Genomic DNA, 26,303 nt, shown 5'->3' with positions numbered 1-26,303 from the left:
TTTAGAAAAAAACTACAAATTAAAAAATAATCATAGCAGTGGTGAGATTATCAGGCACACTTGGTCATATGTGTATATGTCATCCATCGTGGACCCAATGAAGATCAGCTTCCTGATTTTAAAGGCTTCACCACTAACAAATACAACATGGGTACTTTTCCCTCATACTTTAGTGAATAATAAAGGCATAACACTATTTAGCAACAGAGATTACATCATAAAATGGGCATCACAACACACACGTCCGTGTCCTCAGAAGAGAGGCGTCTTTCGGGCCTCAGCCACCAGGGAGTTGAGCTCCTGCTCCGTGCCGATAATCCGGGGTCGCCGAGGTCACTCAACAAAAACAACAGCAGCTCCTGGACTTCCGGGAGAATTGCTGACGGGCAACTCCAACGAATACAAAATGTTAAAAGAATCGTCCAATAGAAGGCCGTGCATCATTGTGCAATACAGACGTACCAATTAGAATTTGGATTACAATATTTGACAGTGTCATCCAACCAATGGGGGCGCAGTGTGACGACACTAAGGGGGGGACGAGCCTCCCACTACTCGCTGATTAACATTTTAAAAAAGAGGGACTGACATTTTGGAAACATTTCATCCTCACGAGCTGGAGGCTCAGAGGAGGTGCAGCTCGACTGCGTCCACGCTTCAAAAACCCCTCTTGGCCAGATGCATGGTTAATTTTCACTTTATTTTTTTTTATTATTATGCATTCTTACTTTTGAAGGTTGTATCTGTAAAAATACCGAAATAAAATATCAAGTATAAAAAATTAAAAAAAGTCAACCCTTGTAACTCTGACCCTTTAGTATATAAATGAATCCTGGAATTGTTCCACATAGTTACAGAATATCACCAACAAATAATAATAATATGGCATTCACTGAGGATAATTTAAAGTGACAATCCTTAAGATTTCATCATGGGTCATTTAGTGTTCCTCTACTTGTTGATACACAAACTTCACATTGCGTCAGCGGGCCTCTGATCTCCGTCCTCAACGCGTTGCCTCCGTACTCGATGTGCATTGAAACGAGAAACTCGGGGAGATTTTCCAGAACACTGCAGCCTCACATTCAACTCCCGAGCTGCCGGTGGCTTTGTCTCCAGCTGTGTGTGCTGACCGTCTCTCTCCACCGGACCCTGCTGTAATTTCACCGGTCATCGTCTGGGCCGGGGCCGGGGCCGGGGCACACCAGGGCCGCTGTTGCCCCGCATTGTGTTTTGCATGTAAACTCATAGCCTTGACACCTCTTGCTTTCATGACACCGGAGACTTTCAGACTCTGAGCTGTAAGCAAACACAGGGTCCGGTTTCTGCTGCGCAGGACACCGAGCGGCCGGACCTCCTCTCCTCCTCCCTCTTCATTTGGGCCACGCAGGAGATATTGAAGAGATTAATGCTGGCCCTGGCGATATTGTCAGAGAGGAGGAGGAGGCTACAATTTCTGTTCTCCATTAAATATTTAGCTTGAAGAACTGTGCTTCCCTTCTTGAAGTCGAAAAAAATTAAATAAAGGTTACAACCCGTCCCTTCAATCTGCTTCTGCAGCGCCTGGTTGAGTTGGACTCTGTTTCACTGCGTAGGTCGGACCCCTTTAAGAAGAACAAAATAAAAATAGTTCTGTTTTCTAACTATATTTGTCATTCTGGCAGCGCCCCGGCCTGCTTCCTTGTTTGGTCCTCTTAACTTTCCATGTAACTTTCCTCATGTCTCCTCACGGCGAGGATACATATTTCATGAAGAGCCGGAGGCACGCGCTGCACCTCGCTGGTACCCGGGCAACGGAAAACCCAAAACAAGAGGAGAGGAAGTGGAGGACGACCCGGCAACAGACACAAATACTTCGTGCCACATCGATCTTTACTCAAAACATGGTTTACTCAGTGAGGTATCGGATCAAACCATTACCACCAACATTCAAACAAGGGGCTTGAAAAACAGAAACAATGTATTATTAATTATTTATATTATTATTTATTTAGCTTTCCGTGGCACAGGTTTTTATTAAAGTTGTATTTTGGGAAAACCATCAAATGACCTCAGAGCCTCGGTACGCCGGCATGCTAACGTTACGCCGATGTAATGTTTCCCCGCGCTCACCAACAGACTTTAGCATTAGCCAATTAGCACTAAACGTAAAGCACAGCTGCACCGACGGGGCGTTTCCTCTGGGGACTGCGAACGCTGCATGAACATGAACCCATGTGACGCCGTTGAGGCGTTTCATTCTCGTGTGGACCCTAGAGCCACGCCGCTAGCTAAGCTAAAAACACACAGGTGTTTCACCAGGAGTTGCAACTGGAGCTAATAGCGGCGTTCCCGAAGGAATCGACATCCAACAACTTCAAACTAAGTTCACACTGGACCGTTACTTCCAGCTAGCTGCCACATGTTTCCGTTAGCTCAGACCTCGTCTCCGCTGCTCCGTCCTTCAGGTGTGGCCTGGATGTGACAGACAGCTGCCGCCGGTGGCCTGGTTTCACACCCCCCCCCCCCATGCCCCCCCCTGCTCCTCTGCAGACAGCAGCCTGGGAAACCACAGGCCACCAGGCTGGCGCCAGCCTGTAGTTCTTGGAGCGGGGCAGCCGGCCCGATCAATACCTCTGCACTTCCTGTCCATTTGCTCTCTTCATTAATAATTCCTGCTTGGCGGCGCTTCAGTGCGCTCGCTGTTCGGGGCCGAGGGGAGCGACTGCGTGACCTTTCCCCGCCCCTGGGTCGTCTTGGATCACGTTCACGGGAATGGGGACACACATAATAAGGCAACATGGATGACATTTGTCCTGGTTCGAGTACCCCCCCCCCACACACACACACACACGTGGAGCGAATATCACGCAAAATACCTTATTCTTTTTTTGCAGATGTGCTTATCAGTAGCTGCACATACCTGGTGGAACATGACTTTGGGACTTTTTTACAACCGGATTTACAACCGCGCCGCCCGAGGGGTGCAGTAACGAGTGGGGCGAATCGGGGTGATTCCCCCAACCCCCCATAACGTTTTGGTTTGAATAAGACGCGCTGCTTGGCGCCTTCGTTTTGCCGTTCACGGCACATTTTCCAGATGAATGACATTTCTGCGGGAACATCTTGAAAAGCGTCCTGAATGTGGCTCTGCCGATAAGACGGTGATAAAACTGGCATTTTCTTTTTTGTTGTTGTGGGAAATGCAGCTTAGCGTGATGATGTTTTTCCTCCGCAGGGAAAGAGAGGTAAGGTATGTGTCGTGGAGCGCAGCACAATGCACGACATGATGCTGAAGTCATGGACTTCTACTCTTTTTAATGGCGACCGTTTACGGGCACGGCCGTTGGACACCGTCATCCCCGACGGTGAAGAGCGGCGGCTCCTCCAGACGCGAGAAGTTGATTCGTCTCAAGTGTTCAGTGGTTCTCGTCCTCTTGCCTCTGCAGACAAAGACACTCTGTGTGAGTGAGAGAGAGTGTGTGTGTGTGTGCGTGTGTGTGTGTGTGTCCAGGTCAAAATTTGTTGACAGCGGAGGCGATGTTCTCCAGGGCGGATCGAGCCTCGGAGGAGGGGAAAGCGTGGATGGCCTCCAGAGCCCTGTTGCCATGGTAACAGCACAAGTCCACCGCCGAGCTCACGCCTTTCTCCGACTTCACCGTCGCCAAAAGCTGCCGGAGGGGATGAAAACACACACAAACACACACACACACACGTTAAAAAGCCTGTCAACGTTTTGTACCGCTCCCCGGTTTCACCGCCAACCACACGGCGAACTGGAGAGAGACGCGGAAAAGTAACTGGATCGTACGGGAGCAAAAGGCTAAAAAATAATAATAACATAAATCACATCGTATGACACCGTTAGGAACGCTGCCCCCGGCGCCGCCAGAGGCAGCGCACTACATTTAACTACAAGGGGAACATTTCAGATTAAAAATAAAATAATAATAATTAGTCACGCCAGTTCTGACGGCGAGAAGGGAAAACGCACGCAGCCTCTCCACCGTCTTTTTATAGTCTCCTAATTACGGCACCGGATCACAGGAGCGCTGCACAGACAGTTTTTTTCTCCAGGTAATAAAATGAACGGAGGTGCAAAGCGGAGGAAATTAAAATGTCTCGCTCACCCCGGGGGTGTCAACGGAGTTTTTCCATCGCCATCCGTGATCGATTTGAATTGATCATTTGGAGAAAGTTACTGCCGGTGTGTTGGGACATCTTTTTGCCGGGGGCCAAATACCTCATGAATTTATTCCGAGGTGGAAATCCCCGTAGGCGTTCCTTCTTTAAGAAATAAACAAAATAAAAAAGATAGCGAACTGTCGGCTTTGTTCTCCCATCTTGTGCATCTTGTTGCTCTCATCAATATATTTAATAATATATATGTATTGGTAGCAGGTCCTTGCTACTTTTCCTTTTTTTGGTGTAGTTTGAGTCATTTCTTTTACACAGACTCGTCATTATTTGTCAATGGGCTGAAGTCCTCATCACTTCTAACGTTTAGTCACATTTTCTTGCATTATAAGTGCAAAACAATGTTTTGGAAGATGTAGAGTGTCGACTCTTGTTTGATCCTTCAATCTAATTTATTTATTTTTAAGTGACATTTCTGGGGTTGTTAAGAGTACAAAGCAGAATAAAATGGGTCTTTCTGTGTAGATGTACGTATGTAATTATCAGAGTTAATGGGAAGAAAGCACGTGCTAAATTAATGTAAATGCCAGAAAAGTTCCTCTAAAGATGCGCAAAGCAAAGTGTGACACCCGTGGGCCCAAGGTCTTTCTTTCTTCTCCCCCCCCCCCCCAAAAAAAGAACAACAAAAAGAAATCACTTCCCTCCCCCTTGTGTCCTGCTCTCAGCTTTCCTCCTCGTGTCCCCTCGTCTCTCCTTCCCCTCAAACTTCTCCTCGTGTCCCTTTTCTCGGCGGCTCCGCTGAAGGAGATTCTCTCTCAATGCCTCCGCCTCACAGCCCGAGTGTCTCCTCCGCAAATAGGCCTCGGTAACCGATCCTTCCTGCTCTGGTTTCAGGCGGGACCAGATAACCCCCACGACATCCACCGGACCCCTCCTCTGGAGTGCCGGGCTCTTCTTGCACCCCCCCCCCCCTCGCCCCTCACACATTGACTTTGGGAAGCGTGTGTCTCTGATATGGGTTACAGGGAGAAGACGTCCCGACGGCACGGCAGGTGAAGAACAGGTGATTGCAGAGAGTTGAAACAATGACAACGTACCGAAAAATGTAATGCCGAGGTAGCGGAGGTCACCGTGCTCTGAACACAGGGTCATGCACATGGTGACCAGTGCATTTCCAGGACTTCAAGGACTTTTAACATGATCAAACATTTTGTGAAATAACATGAAAAAGTGAGAATATTTTGTATTTAAACTAACAATGAGGATTCCAAAGCATACAGTATATAACCCGAAATGACACAAATGAGTGAGAGACAATGGATTTGATTACAAGAATAAACAATTATGTCTTTTCAGCTAAGGTGCGTTCACTTCAGAATGAATGTATGCCGGCTTATATTTTGAGTGTCACTCTTTTAAGAGCAGATTAATTATTTAAAACTCAGTGTAAAAGCACATATGAATTTAACACATTTCCATGACTTTTTTGAAATGTTGGGGATTCTTTTTCCGCCAAGACTTTACAGGCCTGGAAAAAAACATTTACAAATTCCATGACCTTTACCAGGTTTTCCATGACCATACGAACCCCGTGAATAGATAACAGAACCCAGAGGGCTTACCTTTGAGTAATCCAGCTGGTTTCTCAGTGTTGTGGCCTTCAAAAGAAAGAGAGAGAGAGAGAGAGAGAGAGAGAGAGGTTGCCTTTTACAAAAAGATACAATTTAATGAAAACTTCAAACTCCCCCCACCATTCATTTTAAATGTTGTTGCTTCGGTGCGTCTCAAAAGCCCAATAAGTAATTATCATCGGGATTAAATGTTTTCAATTAAAAAAATAATAAAGAAAAGTGCAAGTCGGATGAGGCAACTGAATGTGGGGATTAAATGTTGCCGAGGTCCCTCCGCTACAGACCCTGGAGAAGCTTTTCAAGGCCGAGGTCGCTCTCACCGGGTAAACCCGTTGCAGCGTGCTGGTGGTTCATCATTCAACTATTCATTTAGACATCTCACAGGTGATATCGGTAGAAACAATGTCAGATGACGATCGGCGTTGTTTGGAGTCGGGGACCCCTGGTACCTGCTGCAGCTGCTGCCGCCACCTCTCCTGGCCGACGATCTGACGGTGGAAAACCACCGGGGCGGCGGTCAGACTGAAAGACGCCGGCTCTCCCGCGCCGCTCTTCAGAAACGGCTGCAGGTCAGAGTTCAGCTGCAAGGGGGGAGGGAGGGAGGGAGGGAGAGAGAGAGAGAACGCGTTGGCCAATGAGGGCACCAATCACACTTTGTGACTCCCGTGCGCCAATTAAAGCAGCCCGGCGGCGAGAGAGCGCCAACAGGCGAGCCCACCGACGCTCTGCTAATGAGCGGCGAGTTCGCGGGGCCGTCCCACGCTGAGATTCCTTGTAGCCGCATGAGGCACGCAGAGCAGCGGCTGCAGGGAGCCACGGTGGGGGGGACCCTCTGGCTGGCAACCATCGAGCCACCTCAAAACATCTCCATTATCTGCTAAACTTAGTGTATATATATATATATATACACACTACCGTTCAAAGGTTTGGGGTCATCCAGACAATTTCGTGTCTTCCATGAAAACTCACTTTTACTTATCAAATGAATTGAAAATTTAATAGAAAATATAGTCAAGACTTTGACAAGGTTAGAAATAATGATTAATATTTGAAGTATTAATTTTGTTCTTCAAACTTCAAGCTCAAAGGAAGGCCAGTTGTATAGCTTATATCACCAGCATAACTGTTTTCAGCTGTGCTAACATAATTGCACAAGGGTTTTCTAATCAGATATTAGTCTTCTAAGATGATTAGCAAACACAATGTACCATTAGAACACTGGAGTGATAGTTGATGGAAATGGGCCTCTATACACCTATGGAGATATTTCATTAGAAACCAGACGTTTCCACCTAGAATAGTCATTTACCACATTAACAATGTATAGAGTGTAGTTTTGATTCATGTTATCTTTATTGAAAAAACAGTGCTTTTCTTTGAAAAATAAAGACATTTCTAAGTGACCCCAAACTTTTGAACGGTAGTTTATATATATAAAATGTGTGTTTGTCGCTGGTGTGAGAAGAAAAAGACAGTTAAATGTTAATTACTGCCAGATGAGCTCCGTCTACAAAGGGAGGATTACATTCCCACAAAGGCGGGTTGTTTTTTATCCACCCCACGTATGAAGAACTACTGTGAGGACATACTTATATTGTGAAGCTAAGAACAAGCCCACGTTAGAAGAGGGAAATGTTTAGATACTGCCGCCTCTGGGAGAACCGTGGTTCAGGTCATGAATATTGTATATTCCATCATCACTCATTGCATTTCATCACGAAGGCGATTGAAAAATGGCGGGATTCTTTTGGGCCTTTAAACAGAGCATCGAAAAACATACCCGTCATGGATTAGTCCTCCCGAAGACAAACCTCACGGTTATTTCCTTCGTGGGCCGATCCCACGGCACTCACCTTGTGGCCCAGCGAGATGTGCTTGCCGTACTTGAAGGCCGACCTCTGCGAGCCCTTGTCGTGTTTGGCGAGCTCCATCGCAGCTTGGCAGCTCTTGGCCAGCAGCGCCCCGTGCGACAGGAAGGCGTGCTCCTCCCACGCCGCCACGTCCACGCCGTCGGTGGCACCGCCATCCTGCGGGGCGAACAGAGGAAGCATTACAGAGTTATAGAAACACATTCAAGGAGTATGACGGAGTGTGTAGTACTTTTGGTCCCTAGAGTCTTAAAAAGTAGGGCTTTTGATATCATGAGCTCTCGCTGCTTCGACACGGCAACTTCCACAAACAAAAAAAGGTTCCCACAGAGGACATTCGACAGAGTTACACGCCAGTCCTGAGGTCATGCATGTACTGGATGATCGAGAAACAGGGACTCTATGTTCATCCCCCCTCCGGTGTTTTCTAGAGGTCAGAATTGAAACTCTGTTTGAGGGACACGGGGAATGTTTACGCTCCGTGTTTTATTCGTGTTCCTAATCAGCGTAACAATCCCATGTCACGGCCTCACGTGTGTACCGGGAGGTTTCTCAATCAGTTCGTCCTTAAGTACAAGTGGAGGCTTGTGCTAAATGAAAAATAAAAGGTTGCTCAAGGCGCTTTTGATATCACGAAAATGGACCGAAAGGACGACCCCTGAACGCATCGTGCCTCCGGCCGCGGCAGGAAAAGGACCAGTACGTCTCCTAGAGAAAAATAACTGAAGTCAATCCTACATTTCTGTCGTTTGAATCACCGATATGTATGAAAGCGATAGAACTGGATTTGCCTTTATTCTTCATCTCAAGTCATCCATTTTGGATCATCGTATCATTATTTTTAAAAGCTCCAATATCGGCCATTGCTTTGCCCTGAACGCAACACACGCCTTACCTCCGTATTACTGTAACTCTCGCTGTAGATGCCTTGAACCACATCCCCGATGGCACTGGAGATCAGCTCGACCACCTGCCAGACAACAGGAGACATTTGGGTTAATCTTCTCATTTATCGATGCATCAGAACCCCCGACTACAGTTCATGTGCACGCCGTCCTCACGCCTGTGAGAGAGATCAATAAAGGGATCCATCGGCTCAACATTCCCCGCGTCCCGTTGAAGTGTCCTCGGACTCGGGCACCGAACCGATAACCTTCTCCCTCGTTTCGAATCACTGCGGCTAACGGCCTCGATTAAACTCCTTGACATGTAGACGTGAACGAGGTCGATGGAAGCCGACGCGCCGCTCGGTTCATCCGTGACATTTGCCAATTAGAAAAACACCAAACACAATTTCCCCTAATTGAGGCCATCGGCGCTCCCGCCTGAGCAGCTCGTTGGGTGAAGAAGAACAAGAAGAGGCGAGACCAGGGTTGGAGACCATGTGACGGGCAGATCCCGGCTCCCCTTGGTTCATCAGACTCTGTATTCACGGAGACCTAAGATGGAGCTGAGAGGGTAGACGCGAGACCGAGTGAGTCCCGAGAGCAAAGGGGTTAACGAGGTCGAGGGAGGGTGGATCTGACTCTTTGATCTCCTTTTCTTTTTTAAAGTCCCCTATTATTATTCCGGAGATACCTCGGAGTATCTCTACGTTGGTAGTTTTCTGCGGAGTCAGAGATGCAAGCAAAAACATAAGAAAGTGAAAAATGAGAAAGAACCACTTCTATTTTTTCAATCAATAAACTGCACAGGGAACAACACGCTGCTTTGTGGATGTATAACGACCTCCCAATAGATGGGCAACAAATCGATTGGATAGAAATGGGAGGTCTGAACATATTCTCTCAGGCTGCAGTTGCTCCTTCCCTCTTGCAGGGGGCATGCACGACTACATTTCTACACCGCGGGCCCCTGGACCAACCCACCGGAGGACACGCTGCATCTTTTTCAAAAGGGTTATTCAAAAAAGCTCAGATGACGGAGCGAAGGCGATCTCTCCCTCCGTCGATCTCTCCCTCCGTCGATCTCTCCCTCCGTCCTCCGCTCACAGCCGCACTGTGGGCCGGGCCCCGTGCGGCCCGGATGAATGAGGTTAAATTTAGAGCTCCTTCAGCTCATCCCAGACATCCTTGGTCCCTCAGAAAAAGTCCGGTGACGCTCCGTCGGCCGCGCTCCGCGGTGCCCTTTGGGTAACCGAATCCACCGGGGGAAAATATTGAGGAAACCCGAGCGTTCGCCCACAGACCTGGAAGGACAATGTGCCTACAGTATTACCAGATGTGGTGTCTCTGCCTGCCTTGGGAAGTGGGGGCCAGCGGGGGTCTTTTTTTGGAAGGTATCAGATAAGCTCTGCCCCTGCCTCCCCCTTACTCCATTCCCAAATCCAGCCAGATCGTGTTTTGCCGACAGGTCTGCGCGGGGAGGGAGAAACCGGAGCCCTCCACGCCGGGATTACTTTACAGTTTACACAAGTAGCGGCGTAGGTTTCGTCTCAAGGCCACGACACATGATCGCCATCGCTCTCACTCGCTTAAAAAGAAGGAAAAAAAGAATGGAGAATAAAGAAGCTGGTTTATGAGAAAACTTGAAAAGCTGCGAGAGCTTCTGATGGATGAGGACGGTGTGCGACGATGACCACACACAAGCCGCGAGGAAGGACGCGGCCAGAGGCTCCGTTTAGCGACTCCAATTTAACGCACGGATGGAGTTACAGATAGGCACATAGCAGACTACCTATCTGTTGTTTGTTTCCACGGAGTAGCTAAACCGGGGTGGATGGAGTTTAAAAGAGCACCTCTGCAGGCTGTATTTCCATGAATAATTATCCTTCTGCTGCCCTTTGAAACTTTCTTTTCAGAAAGATAACCCTGGTGATGTTATCGGGGTTTTTTAGGAATTGGATGTGCAGGGTCTGAACTGCGTGGGCATGGAGGAGACAGGGACAGTCTCATGATGATTTCCAGCTGCATCATGGGAAATGTAGTTACTAAAAAACAAGATGTCAGGATGTCACAGCCTCGTCTGTTTTAATTTTGTAAAAAAATATTATAATAGTCTGTTGCCACCTTTATTATGTGTGCTCTTTATTATCATGCTCGCATGGTATACATGTATCTATGTATGTCGTACTTCTTCTGGATTTATTGTGCCAGTAGGAGAGTTACGTCTTCTCAGATTATGTCTTAATCTTTTCAAGATCCCAATTTCCAAGACTTCAAAGGTTCTCGACATAAATCACATCGACAGATGAATCGTGGAGAAAAGTCAACATGAATCTTCCCAACAGGTCAAATAAATAAATGTAGGTCAGTATGATGTTCATGTTTCTGTTTGCAATCATCTAATAACACCTCCCCCCCCCCCCCCCCCCATCTCCTCTTATAATGCAGGCTTCACAAAAACACAACCAAATATGAGCACCATGCATATCGTAGTTTGCCCTCCGTTCATTTTGTTTTGCAAACCTTTTCAAACTCGAGTAACTGCCGGCTATCGGATGTCTGTCTCCTTAATGCCATTAAAAACGAGAAGAAACTGCGGCCGCTTCAGATTACAGTCACGCTCCCCGTGAACATCACTGCTGGTTTGTTTGGGCCGGTGGGCTTCGGGCCCGTGTGGTGGATCTGGCCTCGACGAGCGGGCCGCGCCGCCAGAGGGGACGGGGGTCGCTCCCAAACTCCCATTCGGCCGTTAGCCGACATGCTCGCGCTGAAATGAGCGCTTAACGCGATCACATCCTCATCGGCTCGAGTCGATTAGCGCCGCGAAGGGAAACGCCACACCTTTAAAATGAGCTTTCAATGAACGCAGCCCGGCGCGTGCTGAACAGGAGGCTGCCGAGGAGGCGACGAGGGCTCGCGGCACAAGTGGGATTCCCACGGCCTGCGGTGTCTCAACAACCACGTGTCTAACGTACGCCGCCGGAAAGGCCGGGCATCTGAGAGCACGCCGTGTTTGGCATGAGAAGGGCTGTGAGGGCGAGCTTCACCAGGGTTCAAGTCTGGACTGCTCAGTAGCGAGCCGCCGCTGATTCGTCAGTTGACAGGGAAGTTGAAGTTGCAGTTGCCCGTGTTTTTTCTTCTTCTTCGGTGAGCAAACACAAGTTGTGTTTACATTCTGTGTTGCTCACCAGAACGAGTCTGCTTTTTAAAAGATGAAAAAAGTGATTGACAGCTGCTCTGAACACTTTGACGCCGTCTGTACCTTCAATGCGTTTGCCCCTTTGTTTAAAGGAATATGTGGCTTTCGGAGTTGGTATTCATTTAATCCCTATACATTTGTAGAGCTGTGTCGAGATCATCCACTGTGTCATTTCCGCAACTGGCAGAAACAGCCATCGGTTGGGGAAGGGGGTCAATCTCACCACGTTATTCTCTAAGTGGGAGAAACAGCAGGACAACAGCCGACTTATTGGAACGGCGGACTGAATTGGATGTGTGGTAATTTAAAGGTCTTCAAACAGGCTAATCTCGTGGATCATGCCACAGCCCCCTCAGGTTTATCTTGCGGATTGGGAATCCCCGGGCTACGCTGTTTGTGTAAAAAAGGACTCTCACACCGACGCTCGCTCAGATCCAGACAAAATAAAAACACTGCAGATTGGTTGCAGAGGAAGTTTGCACTGCGGGTGAAAACACCTAAAAGAATCTAGAATATTCCACGATCCTGGGTAACTGTGGATGCAGGTGTGAGGTGTTGAGTTTGGAGGTGAAAACAGATGCAGGAATCAGGACCGACACCGAAATCTGGAGCTGTGACAGCAGCTGGGAGCTGGTACTGAGACGGTCGATGTCAGGTCACATGTCTCACAGAGCTACAGGCCGTTACCAAGAGACTGGGGTACCTTGGTGTTGTTCAGTTGGGCAAGTCCGGTACAAGCGTTCGCCAGCAGGAAGTCGCCGCTCAGGATCGCCATCTTGTTCCCAAACTCCATGTCCTTCAGGGGGCCGTCCGAGTCCGTCCACCCCTTCAGGTCGACGACCCCACGATGCACCAGGAACGCCGTGTGGATCAACTCTGTGATTTCTGCCAAGTTCCGTTGGCTATGAAACAGAAAGAAGAAAAAAAAAAGAATTACAACATTTTAATTTCATTTATTTTTCCCGTGAAAGGGTTTTTTCTATTTCTTGGGAGTTTCTCCTGATCCAATGTGAGGTCAAAGATCAGGGATGTCATATGTTAACAGATTGTAAAGGCCTTTGAGTCTTTGTATTTGTGATATTAGGCTATACAAAATAAACTGAATTGAATTGAAATATGCAGGTGATTTGCGATCACGCACAGGTGTGCTGACCACAAGAGGAATCAATCGCGTACAAAGGAGTTTCATTTCATCCCGTTAGCAGACAGGGGGAAAAATCATCTATTTATTAATACAAAGGTTTTCTTTTTCTTTCTTTTTTTAACTTAAATATGCAAAACAGCTCTGCAGGGATCATCAGTTCATCTGATACATAAACCGAGTAGACAACTTAAATAATAGAATAAATTACTGTGCATCATGGAAAAAAAGAAAATAGACAAACAAAAAAGAGGAGGAGATTTCGCTCCAGCTACAATTTGATTAAAAAACCTTTCAAGTTAAAATCAGAGCACTCAAGGGCATTAACCAGTGCAAGTGTCAGACGTCTTGCTGCACAGTGCGTCGGCGGGGGGGAAGGGGTTGTGTTAAAAAAATAAAATAAATTAAAACTCATCATTAGCAAATAACAGCCATTCTTGATTATGAGAGAGAAAACATAAAAGTGGTCTTTGAATAGAGTCTTTCAGAGCAGCCTTAGGGAGGACATAATCAAATGTTGATTCAGCCATTGGTGGGGGATAATTAGGCCCCTCTCCATATGGAAGGAGCTCGCCACGCTGCGACAGGAGGGATCCATCCAGACAGGGTTGGGTGCGCTGATAGCCACTTACGACCTTCTTTCAGCCGCTGTGAGAACCTGATGAGCCAGTCGCCTGCCTTGCGCTCCAACCCCTTTCTCCACACACACACACACACACACACACACGTCTTGTAGCCAGGTAATTGCCGTGTTCGACGTCGCCGTGGAAAAGATGTGATTAGAATTCAATAATGTCATCTATTTCGCCTCTCAATCACTTCCATTGTCTGGTTGGTTTCTCAGCTCGCTGACGCAGAGCAACAACACGGTCGCCCCGAATGAGAGTTAATAAAGTTCAGGGTTCTGCAATGAGAGGAAATTAATGGATTGGCCGCGTATTCTCGAGGCGCCTTCGGGGGGGGGGGGGGAGGACGGCGCTCGGCGGGTTGTCAAGAGGTGAACTCGTTGTCACGGGCGAGAGGAGGACGATAAAGGGCGGTGGCAGCGTTCGGGGTCACAGAACCAACATATTTAAATGGCCAAGGTCAGACTTGTGACCGTTTCCTTGGTTGTTTAACTTCAATTCATTTTTTATGAACCCGTCATTGGCTCCACTTCAACACGACGATCCATCGAGGTGGAACACACGGCTACTGCAGGTCTGAAGAGTCAAAGTGGAGCTTCATCTCCACTGACTCAACAGGCCCAGACCACTTGTTGTACATCGCCTGATCAAGTGATCAGGAACGCCGACTGCGGTCCTAATTCTACATCAATAGTTTACAATGAAAGAGACCTTCTTGTATTTCAGTGGTAAGAGCTCTCCTTTGATTTAGTGTTGCACTCTCATACGATTGTAGGACTCACAGTGGACACATTGGTCATTTTTTGTATTCCACGCATTTGTCTTCTTCGTCAGAACCTACGGCCTACATTTCCCACAATGCAATGCATGAAGTTTGGCTAGAGATTTGGGTGTGCCACTAGTAGTGTACGCCTACTAATGCAGCATCGAGCCGCCTACAGAGGTCTGTCACACGCACATCCTTCTAAACTCGACACCACCAACAAACTTCGGGCCCTAACCCACTCGAGGCAATCTATCCGATTTTATACAGCTCCCTTTTTACGTGTGCAATAATGAAGTTCCACTTTCTTTAGGATTATAAAGTCTTCTCTTTTGAATTAATGGCCCCAACAACTTGTATTTATAATGTGTATCTCAGAAAAGCAGCGGCCAATAAAAGACCTGCGATATCTTTATACTATATTGAGGTATTGTAAATGTTATGGAAAAGGCCACCGAAATAAGATTTGTGGATGAAAGATGGAATGATGAAAAAATCCTAAAAACGATATTGACTTCATGCAGTTCTAATTATTCGTAACATTAAAATAAATTGAATAAAATACCCAAATATATCAAAAGGGGATAGCTGTGGTGGCATAAATAGTACATTCTGCCATTGGGGACAATCTAATATAATCTTGTGATATAAATATACGGTCATATCCCCAAACTGTAATTCATAGGGGGAATGAAGAGAGATCAGAAATCCATTGGTTTGGCTTCAATTGACACTTCCAGTGTCCCATAATCACGTGAAAGAAATCAAGAGGAAACACAAAACCTTTGGAACTAGTTGGAATTTTTTATCTTAAAGTATCGACCACCAAAAAACCCCAAATCAGTTGAACCTCGGCGGATACGCATCCCGACGCTGCGCCTCCAATCTGGCAGTCCTGACGGGTAACAGTGGAGCTCGGGAGGGCAAAAAGGAAAAACGGGGACGGTGTATAAATAGCTTTGGTGCCCAGTTGCATAGCAACCGATGCCATGTTGCCGAGGTGTAACGCCCCTCGCCACGCCCCTTGTCCTGACTGCTCCGTTCCATTTCCTCCCTCCGCAGTCTGCCGGCGCCATCAAAATGCAGCCTTGCGGATGTAAGTGCGTCCCCGTGTGATTTAAAGAGGCGGCCTGTCCATCACGCCGGCAGCGAGACGTGTGGCTCGGCGGCGCGGCTTTCATTAGTCACGAGAAATTAAGAAGTGTGGTGGGTACATCTGTGAGTGTGTGTTATCTATCTATCTATAGGTCCATCTAACCATCCCTCCATCCATCCATCATGGTGGTGCTTTTGTGAGCCATCAGTGTCAGGCAGCAGAGTGGGGAATGTTTTACAAATGCTGCCTGCCAGGAGGGAGGAGACCATCCCCCAGAGGCTTCAATGACCCCCCCCCCCCCCAACCCAACACCCTCCATCTCTTCCATCAGAGGTGCTAATGAGCCACGGGAGAGGTGGGGGGTGGGTGTTAGGGGGAGAGAAAGAGGGAGCAAAATAGTGCAAATGAGGTGATCAAGTCATGCTGTGTGTGTGTGTGTGTGTGTGTGCTCCATCTATCGCACAAGAGTGAGGGAATGCTGCATGATGGACTCAGTGATCCAGAGTCCCAGTGAGGGCCCGGTTGTGATGTCATGACTTCCTGCAGTGAGACGCAACCTGGCGTCGCGGTCTCGCCGTCGCGGGCCACGAATGAAAGGGACGGGGGCTCCGAGCGCTGCTGCGGCGCCCAGGGTTATTCCAATTAGTGCTAATATTAGGATGTTCCTGCACGAACACACACACACACACACACACACACACACACACGCGTCTTGGGTCAGCTAGCAGTAAGAAAGGGGCCTTTCAGGCACGGAGCGCACGGCCACGCCAAACACAGCAGCAGTCACTTCTGGAAAGCGCTTGGCCCGCCTCCCCGGTTCTGAGCGGCGTGCCGGTGGTTAATGTGTGTGAGAAAGCCAGAGAGGCCGGAAACAGCAGCGTATTATTAATACCACTGCGCGTTTGAATGGTTCGGAATAAATCAACGCGTGTTGTGGTTCCAGGCAAGTCGGTCATGTGAACGCTCACCGTGCAGAATCGAGAAGTCAACAACCACTCGTGGTTTGGGGAATTTGCGGTGGAGCAAATGTTATAATTAGCCAGAGGGTGGTGTCAAATAACACAACAAAGCCAATTCCTTGCCAATAATCGACAACGTTTAGTTTAGATAGATGTCACCTGCACACCGACCGAGGCCGATGGGAATGTCATTGGAACCAAAATGGTGGCCGTTGGGGAAAAATGCAAGAACGAAATGATTTCAGAGCCGCAGCTGGAAGAACAGTTTCCCCATTAGCGACATTTTAAATCCAACAAATAATTTATACATAATTAGATTCCGTCTTCTATCCGTGGTGTTATCACCCTCACATCCCATCATATTCTCTCGATAATGTAGCGCTTCACTTACAGGAATAGATATGGATGATAACCACAGACGACGAGATAGAATTACCTCACACCAGGATCCCCCCCCCCCTTCACCCCCCCCACACACTATTTACCCTTCTGCAGCCGTGTAACGGGGACGGAAGCGGCATCGCCTTTCTCGCTCTGCACATTTATGGCTCTACGGTGCACTGGGACACGTGTTTCCTGCCCGGTAGCGCATACAATGAGAACTGAGGATCGTCTGCTGGGTGACCGATACGAACCGGCTGCCGCGCGCGGGAATCACCGGCACGACGGCATCTTTTAAACGATTTGCCCGGCGGGAAAACGGGTTGTGGTGAACTCCTTCGCCGTGAGGAGAGTTGGTGGAAAACATTTAGCGTTTGAGAAAAGATTCTCAAGGACGTATTCTTCTTAGCCAATGTTTCCTGGAGGGGTGCACGGAATCGAGTTGGAGGCTGCTGGGGGACGTGTGAAGATACGCTGAGCACCTCTCTCCTCTTCTCTCTCGACTTACGGATGATATTTCATCTCTCCATCACACATTACTACCTCCACTTCCTCCCTGGGGTCTTTGTGACTTCACGGCGGTGTCTGATGCCTCTCGCATGGCCCTGCTATTCATAACTTGTGATATTGGGCGATATAAAATGAACTGAATTGAACCCGTGGTCCCCAACTCGCCGTCTTGTGACTCAAACCAAACGCAATTCAAACCGTTTGCCCGCCGGCGGTAGCGCCGAGCGCCGTACCTCGGGTAGATGCCGCTGACCATGTCGTGGGACAGGAGGCCGGCGGCCGCGTGGCTCGGCCCCGCCGCCTTCGACAGCAGCAGCACGATCAGGCCCCTGGTCTGGAGGTTGTGCCGGCTGTCGTACACGTAGCCCCTGGAAAGAAAATAGCATAGATTGAAGTACAAACGGGAAAAAAAACATGAAACACCGGTGATGTAACTCGACTGTACACTTGAAGTCATGAAGGTCCGTTAACTCTGTGTGAAAAAGCGTTTCCTTGTCGTCCTGGACGGTGACTCAGACCTGCGGCATTCGTGTTTCCAACATCTGTCCGACACCCTGCTGCCATCTGTTGTGAAGCGCCCAGTTCCAGTTACACCTGCTCCCACTGCCCCGTTTCAATGAGCGATGTTTTAGGAGCCGGTAACAGCGTGAACTCATTCGGCGAGCGAATGTGGAGAGCTGTGCGGTTTCAACAGTGGAAGGGACTCGACGTCGGCCGACACATTACATCTTTTAAAGCTCAACTCTTTCTCTCTCCTTCGATCTCCGGCGATCTCGAGGCGGCGGATGCTCGAGCGCCACGTCGAGGGCAGCTCATCATCGCCGCGGGGCGGTTTCCGATAGCGTGACGACAAACAACGTGCAAATGAAACGGCGAGACCGAACCAACGAGGTAAAAAGTTACCAAGTGACGGCACCAAGAAACAAAGAGTTTAAAGATGGTGTCATGCTCTGAGGGGCGACGCTCCTCTGTGGGTTTGCCTTTATGAACGAATCCTTTAGTTAAAAGAACAAAAGAACAACAGAGATCACAGCAGCTTTAATATCTACGTGTGTTAACATGAGGACACTTGAAAAGGAATAAAGAGAAACACGATGTGCAACTTGATGACACAAAACATGGTAAATGACAAATACAGGAACATAATGGATCAGACTCTTGCTGTAGGATTGTATATGTCAATATAGGAGAGGGGGGGGGCATAGACAGACAGAAACATCCCATGAAGACTCACACGGTGGTGGCTGCCTGCATGGTGGGCAGATTAAATATATTTTTAGTCTCTCTGGGGAGCGGTTAGACAGAGCACCTCTAATCCCGTCCCTGCGGGAGCCCCTTGTGCCATGAATCACGCTCTCGTTAGGGGCTCCGAGGCAGACAGGCAGCCACGCCCCCCCCCCCCCCCCCGCTCGATGCCCAGACACCGGCCCTCACCGCCACCTCTACTATCCCCCCCTCCCTCCCTCCCTCCCACACACACACACACACACAGTCTCTCTGACCCACCCCTGCACCACATGGGGGAGGTGGAGGAACCCGACGCAGAGAGTGTATGCGAGAGATAAAGCACGACGAGAGGGAGGGAACCGAAGAGAGATGGAGGGAAAAGAGGCCAGACAGAAAAACACACACACAAGTGTTCTGGTGCTGAAAGAGAGAGAAAAAGACCCTAAAGCTTTGTTTCTTCCAAATAAAAATAAAAAACACCTCATGTTGCTCACCCCCATAACAATTACGATAAAGCTGACATTACGCAGGGCCGTCTTTTATCATCATATTTATGGTCACATTTCTGCTCAAAGGGAGAAAACAGCCCGGTGCTCTGATTAATACAGAAGCCCGTTAAAAACAAGGCAAGAGCGAAAAAAATAAAAAAAATAAAGATGATGAAGCTGCTCTCCTCCTGGGGAGTCCGGTTATGGCCAGTGGACTGGCGGTGGCAGATGATTAATATGTATGTCACTTTCCACACCAGCACACATCAATCAATCACAAACGCCCTCCCGCAAAAAGGGGTGGGGCCAGGATGATATGGGAGAACGAGAGACAGCGAGGGCTTCAGAGGTGTGGGAGAGCGAGAGAGAGAGAGCGAAAAATGGGCTGCTGTCATTTTAAAAAGGGTTGTGAACGGGTCACCACGCCTTCTGCTCTGCAACTGCTGCGCAGGAATTTCAGGAACTTTAGACGCCGTGTGCAGGGGCCTGAAGTAATGCTTGCGAATGTATGACCGTGTGTGTGTGTGCGCGCGCGCGTGCGTGTGTGTGTTTACTGATTTTCTGTAGGGATGCACCGATCTGATCGGCGCCGATCCATATCGGCCGATATTCCCATTATCGGTTTTGATCGGCGTTCTCAAAACGGCCGATCAGATGACGTAACATCTGCGAGAACTATCAGACGTTTCAATCGCCGCGCACCGCAACGGTGACAATGCACTCGGCGAGGGCCGCAGAGTGAGAGGTCCACGGGGGGATCCTCACCACCGAGCGGCGTCCCCGTCCTTCGAGTTGAATCACTGGGTCGACTCAGCTGACTCTCACATGTCTGAGCCCCTAGAGACTGATGTTGACGGTAAACGCATTCGATCCGGAGCGCGCGAGGGTTTTGATAAAGTTAGCGGAAGGATTTAACTGACAACATCCGGTTTTGCAAAGTTAGCGGAAAGAACCACGTGAAACAACATCCGTTTATCAAAATAAAATGTCGACAAATACACTAGCATATAAAAGTAAACAATGAACTGATTTGGTATCTTTATAGATCTTTTCTGAGATTTAGCTTAAATTATGCTCACATTAAAACATTTTTACTGTACCAAGGAAGAGTTTATAAAAAATAAGTCAGACTCTGTATGTTAAAAAAAGTCCTGTAAATAGATTTCCCCAAGAGTTCCAGGAAATGAATAATGCAGATGTGTTCCATAAATATCTGAAATCCCCTACAATAGCAATCAAACAATTTTAATGTATCAATTAGGACATTTTTCAAAGTAAAAGTCCTAAATGTTTAAAGAAATCGGTAATTTCTTTAATGTTTGAGTTGCTTTATATATGTATTTCCTCATAGTCCTAGGCAATAATGCTACACAATAAATAGAATGCTTCAATCGACACCGTGATCGGTATTATCGGATCGGCAGATACTGATTTCAGTGATCGGTGATCGGCACCAAAAACCTGATCGTGCATCTCAAATTTTCTGTCAGCCTTTTTTTGTTGTTGTAAATATCGAAAGAAGGAACGGGGCCGATACTTTCCTTGGAGGACAGAATTCATGCAATGCGTCCGCCTCCACTGTGCAGATACCTTCACACGTGGTCATAACGACGGTCCAGACAAATCGCCCGGCAGTTTATTCCCACAATTCCAAAACGTCTGGAGTACAGCAGGCGGGTGTTCCTCCTGTGGTGAGGAAGTGGGCCTCTTTTGTCTTGAAGACACTCGGCTTCTGAAAACGGCTTCTTACTTTGAGCCAAAGGATCCAATCAATGCACCGCTTTCGTCTAACTATGATGGTCATTTCACGGCGGAGATTTAGACAATTCCCATTTGTTTACATGCTAGCAGTCGTCCTCAAATCGGTCAATTACATTAATAACAGAAGAAGAAAAACAAGCCATTCTTACGTCTTTGACCGGAGAGGATCTTTGATATTTCTCATTCATGTCCTCAGTGGCTCCGAAAGACTCTGCTTGTTCGGGTCCATTTTAGAACGAATCCTAAACGGGCGCCGTATTGAACACGGGCCTGATGATCAAGCTCGGAGCCTGAGGAGGAGGAGGGGGGACGGGAGGGAGGGGGAGGGACGCTTGGGAAGGAACGCCAGTCGAAGTCAAACTCTCAAGGACTGTAAGCAAGTTAAGTTTTGTCATCCCGGGCCGCGGTCCCCGTGTCGCTGTAACTCCAGACTTTGTGGCAAAGTTAGCTGAGCTGCAGTTTTTTGAGAATGAAAGGGAAAGGGAACACCGAAACCCGACCCCACGGGGGTCTGCCTGTCTGCTATTGTGGATATTTTTATCTGCAACGCGTCTATGGCGGAGACACAGTGGGAAATACGAACCAGCCGAACCCAAGCTGACAGTGAGGAGTCGGACTGTCAAGAGGTCTGCGCTCGCCCCTCCACCACCGCCCCTCTGCTACAACACCCAAATGGATTGTCATATCAGATTTAGGCGTATAGGTTATTACACCCTTGGGCTCCTGTTTCCAACACACCCGTCTGGATGCAGCTTGAGGACTCTCTCGTCTCCTTCTCTTCCTTTGGTGCTCCGAGTGCCTGATTTCTTTGATAACATTTAATTTTTTCTAACATACCTGCAGGCAATTCCTATCTAAAAGCGACGGGATGATACTTGGAAGATGTTAATCTGTTCTGCGGCTTTGCAGTTGCGTCACAAAGCGGCCGGGATGTAGCGATGCACTGGATACAACGACGCATGCCGTGGCCGTAGGTCTGTTTAGGAATGTCTAATAAAGTTGATTTAAACACCCAAAAAGAGGAGGGAACAGTCTTATGTGTCCCTTTGAATGCAGGTCTTTTATAACGATATACACAAAAGAAAACACCCACAAAGTATTTAGCGGGCAAACTGTGAAAGGTGGGACACGTTCCTGTGAGTGTTCCTCTGGAAGTGGAGCCTTCGTGACGCAACGGACCGATTCATGGTTCTGCTTTTGCTCCCGTCATTTTAAAATGTCCCCAGAGAACAAATTCCATACAAGAAATGCCCACAAAAGTTAAATAATTGTAACTACTCACGAACATATTGTTACATAACTGTCTTTGCATTTGACTATTGTTTAAGTGTAAAAATATTGTACACGCTTTATGAAAAGTCTTTGTTATTATAACATAATCCATTTAATGTAGGGTTAAGAAACCCACATTACTGTGTCAAAGATCAAGCGCACGTTATTACATTAACTTTGTTCGAAGCTTTATTATCACAGTTGAGACAAAACTCACCAAAGAGTGAGCTGCTAAGAACAGGTGACAGGTGTGGTCTGGGGCAGTGGTTCTCTACTGGTCTGGGGCAGTGGTTCTCTACTGGTCTGGGTAGTGGTTCTCCACTAGTCTGTGGCAGTGGACCTCCACTTGTCTGGGGTAGTGGTTCTCCACTAGTCTGGGGCAGTGGTTCTCCACTGGTCTGGGGCTGTGGTTGTTCACTGGTCTGTGGCAGTGGACCTCCACTGGTCTGGGGCAGTGGTTCTCCACTAGTCTTAGGCAGTGGTTCTTAACTGGTCTGGGGCAGTGGTTCGCCACTGGTCTGGGGCAGTGGTTCTCCACTGGTCTGAGGCAGTGGTTCTCCACAAGTCTTAGGCAGTGGTTCTTAACTGGTCTGGGGCAGTGGTTCGCCACTGGTCTGGGGCAGTGGTTCTCCACTGGTCTGGGGCAGTGGTTCTCCACTAGTCTGGGGCAGTGGTTCTCCACTAGTCTGGGACAGTGGTTCTATACTGGTTTGGGGCAGTGGTTCTTCACTGGTCCGGGGCAGTGGTTCTTCACTGATCTGGGGCAGTGATTCTCCACTACTAGTCTGGGGAAGTGGTTGTTCACTGGTCTGTGGCAGTGGACCTCCACTTGTCTGGGGTAGTGGTTCTCCACTAGTCTGGGGCAGTGGTTCTTAACTGGTCTGGGGCAGTGGTTCGCCACTGGTCTGGGGCAGTGGTTCTCCACTAGTCTGGGGCAGTGGTTCGCCACTAGTCTGGGGCAGTGGTTCGCCACTGGTCTGGGGCAGTGGTTCGCCGCTGGTCTGGGGCAGTGGTTCTCCACTAGTCTGAGGCAGTGGTTCTCCACTAGTCTTAGGCAGTGGTTCTTAACTGGTCTGGGGCAGTGGTTCTTAACTGGTCTGGGGCAGTGGTTCTTAACTGGTCTGGGGCAGTGGTTCTCCACTGGTCTGGGGCAGTATTTCTCAGCTGGTCTGGCTGTGGAACCCAGCATCACCCCTGAATGACAAGCCGTGACCCAAATCAAGGAACATTTTCAACTTAAAAATTGACTTTAAAAAAATACTCAGTGCATTAATGCACAAACATGAAATAAAAAAGTCTAGTGAGAGATAGTTTGAAAAAGATGATGCAACTTCAGCTGATAATACTCACTCACCGAATCCATGACAACCAACGCTGCACTATGGAAACGAGTCAGTGTCTTGAGGAGCAGCTTTTATCCACTCCACTCCACTGCACAAGAAATTACATTCAAAATAAAAGCACAGGATTCTTTTCTTGACCTTTTTTATATTGACATATCATGACACACAATCACGATGTCTAGAATTGAAAATAACGAGCGCAAGCCGACTAACATTTCTCCGAAAAATCACATTATTTTGGACTTAATTACATTACATGTCATTTAGCAGACGCTTTTTTATAATTATGCGAGTAAACACTCAGCACATCTTATTCGTCAACTACTCATTCACAGAAGCCAATGTGGTTATTTGATATATGTTTATTGATATGCATTGTGACAGAGATCTAAAATTATCTAGTTTGTGACAGAACATTTCGCCCATAATTGCTCAGCCCTGGTTAGGAAACGATGCCGGTTGTAAAGTTTGGTCATTTAATGCAAGACGTTTCCTGTGAGCGAGTGAAACATGTCAGGATATGAGACGCGTCCCACCTGGTCTAATAAAGACCGATGCGGTTTCTGACTTTATTTTTCTTTTGGTAATTGTGCCTATTATTCCATTCCTTTCCATAATCTGAACAGGCCAATCCCTGCTGACATTGGGCGAAGGCGGGGTTCACCTGGACAGGTCACCAGTCTATTGTAGGGCACATATATAGACAGACAACCATTTAAGTCCAAATAACCTGAGCTGCATGTCTGGACTGTGGTAGGAAGCCGGAGAACCCGGAGGGAACCCACGCTGTCACGGGGAGAACGTGCAAACTCTACCCAGAAGGACCGCCAACACCGGAATCCGAACCCAGGGCCCTCTTGCTGCGAGGCGACAGTGCTAACCACTCAACCACCCATTTTCCAATAATTCTAAAAAAATGTAAACACTCAATATAGCGTCTGAAATCTACACCAATGTCTGTCTGGGGCTAAATATGGATTTATTGATTCCAAACAATTGCTGTTCACCCACAGGTCTATAGGATTATGAAAGTGGATACCATGAATCAGCAGGTGGGGGTCAAGTGTTTGTCCGTGTGTGGGCCACAACATCAACCCACTACGAGAACAAATGACATGCTGGTTTCAATTTTAAGTTTGCCCTGTATGTGTTTTTGTTGTTGCGGTTTTGACGCGGTGATTTGAGTTTCAACGTCAGTGAAACCTTTTTGATAAGAAAGAGAGATGATTCAATGAGAGGCTCAAGGACTGAAGGAACACCACATTCATGACCCCGTGACCTCATCTCACTGACATGATCTCTACTCAGACTGTCAGTTGGTGGATTACAATCATTCCAAGATCTTATCGCGTCATCGTCTATCTTAAGACGCTTTTCTCGCAGACGAGACTCGTGTTATTATCCACACAGATTTTGTTTAGTGTCGTTCACTCCCTGGGGGTGGAAAGCCCACCGACCGGTGTTACGGTTTAAGTGCCCGTGTTAACTGGCGACTTTGAACCAAAGTCGTAGTTACAGACAGCCGTTGAAAATTGGAAGAGAACACGTAGCTGCTCTCGTTAACGCCGCATTGTTTAGTTTGTATAGTATATATTATTAAGTATATGAGAGAATATGGGTTGACACTTCATTACAACATCAAACCAAGCGGCATTCACGAGGACAGCTACATGTTAGGTGAAAACGCTACAGTAAACAGGGTCGCCTGTTTAACCGTTACACCGGAAACGAGGGGGTGTGGCGGGGGAGGCGATCTTCACGGCGTTACCTTGCAGTGTTGAGCAACGGGTGTTGAGTCCCCAACAGCTTCCTCACGTGCATGGCCACGTTACTAAGCTCATCGCTGAGCAGGCAGCGCAGGCTCATGAAGGAGGTCGGATACCCGACGAGCTTCTCCGCGTCGGACACCACTTTGCTCCAGTCGGAAGGTCCGGAGCTGGACAGCAGAGTCCGCGTCCTCAGTCCTGCGCGGGACAACGCCGCGCGGGACAGTCGCGACCACGTCGCTGGAAACATTTTCTCTCTTTATATATCTTGACTGTAATGTTTTTGTTTTTGCAGTTTGTAGATAAGTTGCTCACGGTGCCGCTCGGGTACACGCCAACATCTCTGTACTGTATTCCCAGATTCAAACCGCTAACGCCGTGACGTGCTCTCAAACTGGACCGCGTTGGTATCGTTTATTAAACGTTATAGTCCACCGTCATGACAGAAACCACGTAATGTCACCGTGGGGGCAACTAGAAGTTTCACAACACACGACCTGTCGGCTGCTGCGGGCCGCCATCTTTACTCACGTGACACGTTACGTCGTCAACGTGATGACGTCTTCCGTCAACTTGAGATAGAACACGCCCCTTAATATCAAGGAAGAGAGGGCCGTTAGAAAATGAGACACTTTTACTCCGTGACGTGAATAAAGTTACGAATTTCCTTAGTTTTAGTGCTTGATTCGGTGGGAATAAGATTAATAAAGTGTCACCTGGTCAAATGTTGCGAATGATTCAGCAACGTCATTGTGAAAATACACAGCAGGTCAATTATTATGTATTCATCAGTCTCAATGGTGGTGAAGATGTCACACAATCACCACCACCATTCACAACAACAACAACAACAACAACAACAACAACTGTGCTATTGTCAAGTAACCTAGTGCCCCAATACAAACCAATAAACAAGAGTTTAGTTTCTTTTTTTAATGTTTGGGAATAAATCTGTTTTAATTATGTATTGGGCTCATTAAAAAGTGAATCACGAAATAGTGTGGTATCCAAATGGCCCGATGCATTGATTGCTGAAACATTTAGGGTTGCATGGGGACAAGTGGATCATATTTTGGTCATAGCTGAATTGATGGGCCTATTTGTGATTTGCTTCATCGTATTTTAGTATCATATATTAATTTGTAACGCACACAGAATATATGTTGTGGCTTCAATTTTATTAAACCATTCCCATGTGTTGGTTAATTTGTGCGCACGAGATAGCACAGAAAGCCAGAATATGCTGGAGGTGCAGTGCGCCTGCTTCAAGCA

The 26,303-nt window shown here is 47.7% G+C and overlaps 1 protein-coding gene across 1 annotated transcript; it reads right to left on the bottom strand.

The window, feature by feature from the left end:
• Window positions 1–681: 681 nt before the first annotated feature.
• pdss2 (prenyl (decaprenyl) diphosphate synthase, subunit 2) lies at window positions 682–25,540 on the bottom strand. The gene is made up of 8 exons (XM_056426874.1): window positions 25,034–25,540; window positions 17,408–17,542; window positions 12,402–12,600; window positions 8,511–8,585; window positions 7,601–7,774; window positions 6,197–6,328; window positions 5,739–5,774; window positions 682–3,650 (listed from the first exon to the last, which is right to left on the bottom strand). Exons 1-8 carry the CDS (start codon window positions 25,279–25,281, stop codon window positions 3,495–3,497), a joined length of 1,155 nt encoding a protein of 384 aa, XP_056282849.1. The 5' UTR covers window positions 25,282–25,540; the 3' UTR covers window positions 682–3,494.
• Window positions 25,541–26,303: the final 763 nt, after the last annotated feature.

This window comes from Pseudoliparis swirei, chromosome 11 (assembly GCF_029220125.1).
Source record: "Pseudoliparis swirei isolate HS2019 ecotype Mariana Trench chromosome 11, NWPU_hadal_v1, whole genome shotgun sequence".
Lineage (NCBI taxonomy): Eukaryota > Metazoa > Chordata > Actinopteri > Perciformes > Liparidae > Pseudoliparis > Pseudoliparis swirei.
The sequence above is the reverse complement of the archived record's forward strand: the minus strand, read 5'-3'. Positions and strand labels throughout refer to the sequence as shown.

Coding starts and splice junctions, on each gene's coding strand:
- pdss2 (XM_056426874.1), bottom strand. CDS start 25,281: ATGTTTCCAGCGACGTGGTCGCGACTGTCCCGCGCGGCGTTGTCCCGC. Junction 5,775..6,196: donor GGCGGCAGCAGCTGCAGCAG/GTACCAGGGGTC, acceptor TTTCTTTTGAAG/GCCACAACACTGAGAAACCA. Junction 3,651..5,738: donor ACCAGCTGGATTACTCAAAG/GTAAGCCCTCTG, acceptor CCCCTCCGGCAG/CTTTTGGCGACGGTGAAGTC.